At 41.1% G+C, this 11445-nt stretch overlaps 3 protein-coding genes across 3 annotated transcripts; all 3 read right to left on the reverse strand.

The window, feature by feature from the left end:
• Positions 1-4348: 4348 nt before the first annotated feature.
• BCR41DRAFT_364260 (hypothetical protein) lies at positions 4349-6635 on the reverse strand. The gene has a single exon (XM_022026017.1). It carries the CDS (start codon positions 6492-6494, stop codon positions 4470-4472), a length of 2025 nt encoding a protein of 674 aa, XP_021875782.1. The 5' UTR covers positions 6495-6635; the 3' UTR covers positions 4349-4469.
• A 558-nt stretch (positions 6636-7193) lies between these two features.
• BCR41DRAFT_226218 (hypothetical protein) lies at positions 7194-8517 on the reverse strand. The gene is made up of 2 exons (XM_022020040.1): positions 7928-8517; positions 7194-7838 (listed from the first exon to the last, which is right to left on the reverse strand). Exons 1-2 carry the CDS (start codon positions 8426-8428, stop codon positions 7473-7475), a joined length of 867 nt encoding a protein of 288 aa, XP_021875783.1. The 5' UTR covers positions 8429-8517; the 3' UTR covers positions 7194-7472.
• Positions 8518-9109: 592 nt separating this feature from the next.
• Positions 9110-11192, reverse strand: BCR41DRAFT_390543 (hypothetical protein). The gene is made up of 3 exons (XM_022028236.1): positions 10921-11192; positions 10745-10765; positions 9110-10649 (listed from the first exon to the last, which is right to left on the reverse strand). The coding sequence occupies exons 1-3, from the start codon at positions 11030-11032 to the stop codon at positions 9310-9312; spliced, it is 1473 nt and encodes a 490-aa protein (XP_021875784.1). The 5' UTR covers positions 11033-11192; the 3' UTR covers positions 9110-9309.
• Positions 11193-11445: the final 253 nt, after the last annotated feature.

Genomic DNA, 11445 nt, shown 5'->3' on the forward strand with positions numbered 1-11445 from the left:
TGGTTGGATAAGGAAATAGATATTTACTTCCACGATATACAATAAATAAATAAATAAATAAATATATAAATCACAAATACCCCAACTTCGTAAGAAATAGCGGTTTGAAGATATAAAAAAGTTGTCGTGATTAAATTAATCGAAGGCGCGTTTTAAGAAACAAGGAAATGGTTTTTGACCAAAGAAAAACACGCTCGCACGGGACGCACAAAAATAAATGAAAAAAAAAACGCGATGTGATGTGACGCAAAAGCAATAGGAAAGAAAGGAGTGAGGCAATGAAGGAGATAAATAATAATGATGATAGAAAGTGAGAAGGAGAAGAGATAATGGAGTAAATTGAAATGTCACACACTTGAAGAACGCTTTAGGTATGAGAATAACAGTCGTTTAAGAAAGGTGAACAAGGCTGCAACTAGCAATGACAAAGGCTGACGATGAAGTAAGAAAAAAAAAATCGATGGGAAATGGTGGACTATTTATAAGCAAGTTCGCGCGGGTAAAGTCGCATGCCAGAACGTTGGTCGTGCTTGATGAGAGGCGATGGTGTAGTACATTGAGCTTCTGAATACTTTTTTCTTTTAAAAAAGGAGTCGCCAGGAACCTGACAATTGAATGTGGATAAACAAAACAAATAAACAAACAAATAAAGAACATACGAGCACGAGCAGAATGTGAACGTCTGAATGACCGGTTTGCATGGCATGGTCTGGGCTAACTTAGTTGGTCTATATTAAACATAGTAACCAAAGTGGACAAAATAGTAGATGTATTGGATGAGTAGACGATGTTGCAAACAATACAAAAAAAGGGTGTTTGTTGAAAAGTGGCGAGACTGTACTCGATGTATGCAGCTGAATCATCACAGCATGTGTGCCAAAAATGTCTTTGAGGGTACGGATGCAACATAAACATTGAGCATAAGCTCAAAGTGCACGCGTTAAAAAAAGCAAAGAAAGTGTTTGTGTTATATCAACAAGGCCAGCATGGGAAAACGAAAAACTTGTTCTGGGATGCACAGCATGTCATATTCAGATTAGCATGAAGGAAAGGCGGGAGAGTACATAGATTATAAACACCATGTTGTATTACACTACGCATCGCCTCTTTCTCATTCTTTTTAAAAATATCCAATTTATATATATAATATATATAATTATATATATATGTTATATTTATTTATACTTATATACTTAGTCCTAATTAAACAATAGTAAGAGCAATTCAAGACAAAATAAGATTTTCTTGTACCATCAACAACAAAAGACATTTTTACAATATATACTTCTGGAGGGAAATGCTGTGCTGGTTTCAAGACAAAAAAAAATGTTACTCTATTCACCAAGTGTCTATTTACTGTAATGTCTGGTAACCCCCTTTTCCAATTGGCTACACATGCACAGACTCTCAAAGTAGCTTGTTTAAATGTTACAGAGCCTATCGGCTATGCAAAAACCTTCCCCACTTTTGTGAAGAGATGATCGACCAAAGGGAATAGACCATCCATAATATTTGATTCCGCTTTATGTGAACATTGATACCTCTTTATTTTTTTTTAGTAACAACATAAAGGAAGCTGCACAGTGCTCGCCACGCGAGCATCCAAAAAAAGACATGCCTTGTCATGTTGACGGAGGCGATGTCCTTAACTATGTTTCTCAAATATTAGTCGACTCTCAATCCGGACTATATACAACATACGATTGGGTTCATCATCTAATTCGATCATACCGTCCGTTCGCAAATTTTTATCATACCCAATTAGGGCGATCGAAAGTATGCTTTTTACAGTTTAAAAAAAAAAAAAGAAAGAAAAAAAAAAACATACATATTACAAAATACAAGATATTGGTTGACCAAAGGAGCAATTGAACTTTCAGGAAGGAGTGGAAGGATACAAGACATATAAACACAGACGCTATACAAACGCACAGAGACATGATCCGCTGCTGTGGGAGAGAAAGATTAACGCAGAAACATTCTCCGTTGTTGAAAAGAGAGATGGACGCATACCGAGATGGACACAAAAAAAAGAGGGGACCTGTGCAAAAACAAAAAAAAAAAAAAAAAAAAAAAAAAACAGGTGTGATGACTTGCGGATATTCAAGAAAAGACAACAGCGTCTAAAAGCCCACCCCTTTTTGCATGGTTCCATTGACTGAACCAAGAAGGGACACACAGTCCGATCGAATGAACCAAAGAATAGACGTGTGATGTTATTGTGCTCTTTTCTACTTTCATTGTGATATGTCTCACTTGACTTTACTACAACTGGTGAGTTAGGAATGTTTATTTGTTATCAGTGCAGTGTTCCACTAGGTCTGCATGATCGATGTGTTTGTCTCACACACGTTCGTGAGGTTACTAACGACTGCTAACTATATCACTCAGCAACAAAACTTTATAGTGACCATAGTGCTGATGATCAGTCTTCCCAACACAGCAGTAGCAGCCCTTGTCCTGGTTTACTCTTACAATTGTTGATCTGATCAGCTCTGATTGGTCTCTTCCAAGTGCTCTTTCTTCTTTCTTCTCTTTTTCGTTCCATGTACTGCTGTGAATGTGCCAGAAAAGCAATGTTTATTTCCTGATTCTACCCAGGGGGCCCGGGGCAATTGTACTACTTAGATCCAAGCTCCAATAGGCGATAACATGAACGCACAAGAAAAAGGCTCTCCCTTCCCCGCCATATCGTACCATGCCTCATTCATCGTGTATCCTAGTCAACAATGTGTCTGGTATCCTACTAGAACTATAATCATGCTCGTGCACAATAGCAAAATATATGCTTTTTAAAATAAAAATAAAATAAGAATAAAATAAAAAATTAAATGTCTGGAATATTCGGTGTAGGATTACCATTCAGTGCATATTCTTAAGCACATTCAAGCTTAGCGTCCTGTACTCTTGAGCGCGCTCAAAAAAGAGATGGATGCCCTTTCACCAAGAGGCATGGTCCTTTTCCTTACTCTTCTTTTCTTTTTTTTTTTTTTTTTTTTTTTTTTTTATCAGCGCAACCATCTTGGCGACCCGCCTCTTTTTTTTTTTTTTTTTTTTTTTTTTTTTTTTTTTTTTCCAAAAATAGGACCATATAAAAGGAATACTGGTGCAGTGGCCCTACCGCACGGTTTTGCGCCATAAAAGACCCTGTCATATTCAAAAATAGACAGCTTTTTCTTGTTAAAATAGATATTTCTCGCCACCTCTGTCGCTTTTTTTTTTTTTTTTTTTTTTTTTTACAATTTTAATTTCTACAAATAGAGAAAAATTTGGGGTCTTGAGCAGAAAGTAAGATCTGCATGATTGTTGACATCCTTTTACTTGCACAATACACTAAGTCTTAACATTAAAAAAAAAAAATGGGTGTGTTTATGTGTAAGATGTGGTTTGGACCTTTCGCGGGTTTTTTTTCTGTGATCATCGCATGCATATAATTTTTTTCTTTATTTGTTTACAATAAGATGCATTTAATACATAATTCAATGTCATTAATTCTAATCGCATGGCTGATGCTTTTCAGTAAGTCAGTGTGTTGTATTCTTTTTTTTTTTTTTTTTTTTTTTGGCAATGAAACTACTGTTCTGAGTCCTACCCTGCACACTGCCTATGAGCAAACTATTGGGTCGCAAAGGGAACAATAAACAAACCAATGAACCATTTGCTAGATCTGTATTGCACTTTATTGCTACAGAATGATCCGGCTACCATGCTTTGGTCCAAAAGAAATAAAAAATATGAATTGAAAAAGTAAAATTATATAAAAAAACAAAAGAAAAAAAGGCGGGTAGCTCTATACTTTGATATCGCCTCTTTCTTTTTTTACCTTTACTTTGAATGATGAACCTCATTTCGCCGATTTGACTCCTTGACTATGTTGCGCTCCACCAATGCAACGCGATATGCATCTACTCATGGACCGTTAAGTACTTTTTTTTTTTTTTTTTTTTTTTTGAGCCATTCCGTTTTTCAATCTGCCATCTTTATCTTTGTGAACCCGCGCCTTCCTCTTTCAAGTTTAAAAGAACCCGATTGGTCAATTACATGACGCGACTGAAACGTGTTTCTCTTTTTAGTAGCGTGCTTCTTTATGTTCGTGATGCTACAATCGCTGCCGTTGTGTGATTCCGTCGTTGTTGTTGTTATTTTTTTCTGTTGTTTTGATGTAATGTTTATTTGTTGACTCTATCCAGTGCCTGGCACACAGACGATTTCACAAATGCTTTCATGCTGTACCATTCATTCAAAGAAAGTGGCACCATTTTTTTTTTCCCTTTTCGATCAGGGGCTGGTTCTGCTTTTTTTCTTGTTTATTTCTCCTCCACTAAGACATAAAGTCACATCATCGTCAGGTTAGGAATTGCTAAGGCGGTTTTATTATTATTATCGTCATCATGGACGTTGCTGGTTGATCACCTCCATACATCAAATGTTTATTTGTGTCCTCTTGTCTCTATTTTTTTTAAATCTTTTCAACCGTACACAAATCGGCGCCAATTCCGAGCTGTTTTTTGAACTGTCTCTTCAATACTCCATTTACGAATCTCAGCTATCTTATGGACCATCTCCACCAACAATTGATCAACATGAGTGTGCGAGTGATGATCCGATTCAATTAACAATCGGTCCTCAGGCACAGCCAAAATCAACTCTCTCAACTTCCGTTCTTGAAGTCGTCCATTGATTAACATCGAGAATGAAAAAAAGATCTCGGGTGGATGGTCCATCTTTGTAAATGCTTTGATCATATCTGTTGAGCCCCCATAGCTGTGCATGCAGAGTCGTGGAGGTAGCACCACCTCGTGCAGAGGTACGTTATTCAAACTATCCTTTACCGTCACTTCTGTTAAATCCTCATTACTTGTGTTTGCGGTTAACCTTGTGTCAGTCGAGTTGTCAGCCTTTTTTTCAGTCATTTTCTTCTTACTCTCCTCACGGCCATCTGTATTTTCCTGTCCCCCATCCGACAACATGTCCTCTTCTTCCTCCTCTTCCTCCTCTTCCTCCTCATCCGACGATTCGTGGAGGGTTGAGGCTACATGTCTTTCCCATGCCGCGTCTCTGGCCTCCTTCCTCAACCTCGCGGCATATTTATTACTCAGCCGAATCCCTGACGGACTCACCGGAGAAATGGTCACAGCTCCACCTGAAGCGCGAATCTGCTCTAGCTGGAGTTGATACCCATGATCGGCCTCTATTTGCTTCATCCGTCTGCCTTCCTGGATCAAGAAATCATGCCAATGTCCATATGCCTGAACACAATGAAAACTGACGGGCCGGCTCAACGATGCTGCCAGCTTAAGTTGCTCTCGCACAATTTCAAGCTGATGTTGAATGGATGTCAAGGCCAACGTTATTCTTTTCTGTTCCTTTCTATCATTCTCACCTCCAGTCTCAGTTTCAACTATGCCTCCTGCACTATCAACAGGCTCGACTGTATTTGTCATAGAAGGTTCTGGAACACGTGCCGTTCTATCCAAGCCAACTTCGCCAAGAATCGCATGCGGATGCGCTTCCAACTGTCGTCGCAACTCTTTTAATGCAGGTTCAAGTGCCCGAGGCTCGGGCAGTCGCTTGGCCAGGTCATCCAAATATGTTGCTGGTGCAGAACTGGGAAGGCTCAGAACTTTTTGATAATGAGCATAGTTTGGATGATGATGCGATCCAGCAGCACCTTGCTGCTGTTGAGCGTTATTGTCAGCAATAATATTATTTGTCGATTCTCTTTCTTCTTTGCTGTTCTGTTCTTGTTGATGATTCTCCAATGCAGCTTTCGCACGCTCCTCCTTCTCACGACTCTCTTTCGCCATCTGTTCTTGCAGTTGTTTAGACATGGCCAAAAATGCCTCCCGACGCACCCCAGGCCCAGGGACGGGTGTCAAGGACGTGGATGAAAATGACAATAAGGGTTTTGTTGTTGATGTAGTGCTGTCTGCCCCTTGGATGGGAGATGGTCCATTTTGAGGGGACACTCCTCGCAGTTCGAGCCCTCTCAGTGATGAAGACGACGGCTCAAGTGGTTTATACTTGTGTGCGAACCAAGGATGGATGCCAAAGCAGGGCACGACCCTATCAGGATGATCGTGTGCTAGTTTCGAGACCAAGTCCCAATCACCCATTGTATCAGTGTCGTTCCAGGTCACGGTGACCACTGGAGTCGAGGATAGGCCTCGTAATATGGACGCATTGACAGAAAGTGAAGCAGTGCCTTCAATGATAGATGAATCACCCTTTGACACTAGTCCCAGATCTTTAGAAGGTTGGACACCCATCAAACAGACTTTGCCAGTCAAGAGGGGTGGAACAGTGTTATCTTTGCTGCCCTTACTAGTAGAGGCTAACCAGGACTGAGACAGCTGATGAATGTTCTCACGATCATCTTGAATGTGACAATGAGCATCGGTGAGTTGTGCGTAAAGATGTTCTGGGAAAACAAGGGTGTGTCCTTCTTCTACTCGTGTTGACGCATTCGTATCTTGACTGTCTGCTCCACACATTGTATCCTCTCTTCTTCTACTATTATTTTTATGGGTGTAATGGAAAAGATGAAAGGAAGGAGTGAATGGGTGAAAGAAAAGAAATGGGTGCCAAATGAATGATCACTTTGAAAGAACAACCAATTCAGAGAGAATGTTTTCGAACAAGTGAGTCGAAAATACTTTCATTTAAATTAATAACATTTTGTGGTATATTCAGCTAATTAGTAATGATGTTCACTTCCTATGTCTGTGGCGGACGCGGATCGTCTCTAATGAGCTGGCTCCGCTGATAATTTTCTCCTATGCCCTGAGGTGCAGCCACAGAGGGATACAGCTGCGGATTCCTGGAATCTGATATAGATATTGGCCACGGCAACGCTCCATTATGCAGTTGTGGGGCCTTTGAGGATACATTACTGAACTGAGGATGATTTGCTGATAATACTGTTGTACTTACATCTGCTGGAGCAGGGATAGGGCCTGTCTGAGGGTTACCTGGCGGCGGGTACTCTTGTGGATGCTGAGATATTGATGTTAAATCGCTCGAATTTAGCTGAGCAGTTGTTACTGCCGAATTAAACACCTTGTTGCTGTCATGGGTAGGTGGCGGTGGATATGGTAGTGTTAAAGACGAATATGTCGCTAGTTCTGAATACTGTGTCTGTGACATCTCTGGTGGAGGTGGGTAGAGCTGGGTAGGGATAAAGGTAGTGGATGGTTCGCCAGACGGGTAAGTCGATACCACTTCAACAATTCCCCCCTGTTTGCTCTTTCTATGAGCTCGACACCTTCTAAAGAATGAGCAGCAAGTGATCAACAATGCCACAGAACTGACGACGACGGGGATTATTATAGAGAGTTTAATGCCTGTTGAGAAGTCGTGACTTCTAGAGCCATCATCTGGCAATCCAGTGGCATTCAGCTTATAGGGTATCCGCTGCCATGCACCAGCATTTGGCCCTGATAAGGTGAGAACATAAATACCTCGGCGATCATTCAAGAATGCCCAAGTTGGAGCCTCGCCATTTTGATTAGCAATAGGAAGAATGAGTCGGGACTAGAGATAGAGGTATTGGCAACAACGACATTGCCATTTCCACCGTGACCGGTTGTGAATAGGTAATTCTCACGTCCAGACCAAAACAGATAATAATTTTCTCCAACAACAGCGCTTCTCGCACCCGTAGAAAAAGAACATTCAGACAGTTTTGCTGGAGTCGGGATGGATGTGATGGTGGTATTGTTAGGAGCAGCGCCTGAACTTTTCAATGGCAAGACGTTGATGAGCACTGAGGAATCCTCTGTGAGCACATACAAGTTGTCGTTGGCTCCTGCATAAACTTTAGGCCTGCCAGAACTAGGCTAAGTTTTGGACAGTGACATTATAAATAAGATTAATGAATCATCGTTGTGTGTTAATTAAGATGGTTTGCATATAGAAAACATCTTACCAAGTACCAGGTACTGTTTTGCTGCTCAAACTTTCTACTATCCATGTTGAAGACAGTAATACTCCTGTCTATGATGTCGGTGCTATAGAACTGCATCATCACTCCTTCAGCTGACCCGATAACGCTGTCATAAGGACTGGACCACTTGTAGCCATCTGATACATCAAGGTTGTTCCAGGTGCCACCATTCACAGGATTGTATTGATAGCCACGAGGCCTACTCCTTGTCTCATCATCTTTAGCATATTTCGAAGAAGTTGATAGAACGGAATAGACGCCTTGTTTATCAACATGGCAGACAAAACCCTTAGAGGAGGTTGTGCCTGTAAGATAATATAGTTTGTCCTGGGGTGTAATCGATATGACTGTCCATAAGCGGAGATCGCTCAGGCTGGCTGGATAAGGATTAGATTTAGCTAAGACGACACTGTTGGCAGTCAGAGCATGGCCGTATAGGCTTGATCCATCCGAGGCGATACAAAGAGGTTCGAATGAGGACATGTATAAATTTGGCTATTGAGGGAGAAAGGAGGTGTAATTAAGAGATATTATAGAGCCAGTGCTGCACACGAAGACAGCGAGAAAAATAAAATGGGAAATGGAATGAGGATGAAGTGAGGGGATCCTGAATGAATGTGTAGATGAGAATGAAGAAAATAAAGTCGAGTTTTGGACAATGTTTAGATGAAATGCCACTGTGCTCTTCTAATTACACTCAATAGGCTCTCATGCGTGTGCCTGTTTAAAGGAAAGATGGAACCGCTTCTCAGGGCACGTTCTGTTCTAGGCAAAGGACTATATTGATATATCTACAATGTATTTTATTTATTAGACAAACAGATAAAAAACGAAAACTGACGCCGACAATGAATAGTTATTTATGCATGTGCATTCTCGTAAGCATACTTTCTTTCTTCGGTCGATGGTCAACCCTGAGATTTACTAAACAAAACCACAGAATTCCTAGAGAGATATGTGCAATTCTTAGTCTCTGTCTTTAATAGGACTGGCCCTATTGCAAAAGAAAGTAAATAAATATACATGTATGTATTTCCATGTTTGAAGGCAATGTTTGCATGACAGTCGTTGCGTCTTTTGGAACTTTAAAGTCTTTGGGTTGCAATCTTGTGGAGCAGAACCATGTAAATTATGTCAATTGGCTTTTTTTTATTTTTTTTTTTTGGGACCCTTATCATGACTAAAGTGCACGGAGCACTGTAAATAAATTTGTGCTTACTCATCTTTTTTGTCATTTTAAACAGACATTTTACTTTCTATCATGTCTATGAATTGACATTGTGCAAAAGTTATGGGCAAGGGTTTGATATATGATATATTAGGAAATTTATGAATAAATGTTGATGCTTGTTGGTATATGTTTTTTAAGACGATTCCGCGAGGGCAGATAACGTTGCAAGTGCCCTATTTCGTTGGTGCTTCATGATGGCCTTGTCCACCGCTACAATTCTCAGCTTGCCTCCTATGATTGTCACCCCTACCCATCCTGCAGTGATCAGGCTGCGCAAGATGAGGCCTCGCCAGTCCGAAAACTTGGTCATGTCTCGACCAAGCTCTATCAACTTTTGTTTATATCCCATCTCTTTTCGGCCCTTGGCAAGATCCACAAAGTTGAGCACCAGTTGCTGACGGCAGGCTGGACAAGTCTTATGGCCTGCATTTTGAGCCAGGCTATAATCATCTTGCTGAGTAAATAATGGTCGCAAGACTGGCTCTGCTACATCAACTGCTTCCTCTGTTTGCTGCTGTTGCGAATCTACTTCAATCTGAGTATGTGTATGCTCATTAGGTTGCAATGTTGGTTGTTGTATCTGTGTCTGCGTCTGTATCTGTAATGATGAGCCCATTTGTTGAGTTGGGGATGCTGGCTCCATCCGATGCGTGGGCTCGAGCTCGATTGGATTATTTCCGTTGTCCATTGGTGTGTTTGCCCCGATCAATTCCGTCACATCATCCTCAGGCGTATCGGAGACTGGACCGAGCGGTACACGCAGCTGAACACCTGTCTCTCCAGCGGCTGTTGCTGCTGCCGCTGCTCTCGTTGATAAAAGCCAGCCGAGACCCATTCGGCCGCCAACGGCCCTTGGGGCATTCATACCCGCAACAGCACTGTGAAGAGTTGTACCCCAGCTAAAGATTCGGAACGCGTCCATGGGCCTGTACCCCTTCGGCCCGTAATTGAACCACTTGCGGATACAGCCCCTGTGTGCAACATGTTGCTTTACCACACAAAAGTTTTCAAGGACATAGTCCGTGTCCTCACTCAGATATCCTGTCTGACTAGCTGCTGATCCGGATGAATAATCAGCCTGTTCTGCAAGATCATCATCGTCCAGCATGGCTCCATAACAGATACAGCAGTCATCGTCACTCACTTGAACATTTTTATCCAATGGCCGACCTGTGATTAAGATCCTTCGTTTTTCGAGTCCAAATTTACGCAGGATATAAAACATAATGAATTCGTCTAGAAGCATGGTCACTAAAGAAAAGATGGCGACTTTGCCTAAGATAGGGCGAGTGTTGCGGAAGAAGTCCCCATAGGGTCGACCAGGTCGTCTAGTCAAACTTGATGTTAAGCGTACGACACGAAGCATAAGATAGGCTACCACCAAATAGTAGCAACTGATAGCACGCATCTCGCCTTCGCTCCATCGCTTTTTGCGAAAGAGCCATCGCGGCTGCGAATTGATTAGGATGGTTGCTATTTAATCAAGTAACAAGATCATTGAGAAACATTTATTGTCTATTGATTTGAAGTTTAACCCTTATTCGAAGAAAGGAGCCCCCAGTTGTTACCTTTAAGCCAAGCAGACACGGCTGAAGAGGGGATTTTCAAAGGGTAAAAAAAAAAAAAGGGAGGAGGATTAGTGAGATCAAAGACAACTTTTTTTTTTTTTTTTTTTTTTTTCCTGAGGATAGAAGGATCATATCCATATAAGATCATAACATGATACTGTCAAAATGCTTTTTACCCCAAGCGTTAAGAGAAATGACCAAGCCAGCAGGGATGCCCTTGACGATTTCCCGAGTGATTGTGGTGATATCTATCCTCCTGTAGAGCGACAAGGGTGTAGTTGCAGGCATGAGAAAAAATAAATAAAGACAATACTTTGTTGTAAGGAAAAAGACTGAAAATGACACTGTGATAGAGCAAAAAAAAAAGAAGAGAAAAAAATATATTAGTAGAGCGATGACAATTGGGAACAAAGAAATTAGAGAGAATGAACAAATGAATGAACATGAATGGAGAGGAAAAATACATTATCAGGACAAAGAGCTCGGCCAATGGTGTGTAGGGCTCTATTCACCTCGCTTTCTGCCTGCCTGCCACAGTCACATGCATAAAATCTTCCAAAGCGTTGGACTGAATTTCTTTTCAGTGTCGCTCTAAAAACAAATCCTTGAAAGTGCGAATCGGATGTATCCATGAGTAAAGGGGACCACCATATGCCCAAAAAATAATGCTTTATTAGCTTATCAGTCCTAGATGTATGAAA

Source organism: Lobosporangium transversale (genome assembly GCF_002105155.1).
Source record: "Lobosporangium transversale strain NRRL 3116 chromosome Unknown BCR41scaffold_70, whole genome shotgun sequence".
NCBI lineage: Eukaryota > Fungi > Mortierellomycota > Mortierellomycetes > Mortierellales > Mortierellaceae > Lobosporangium > Lobosporangium transversale.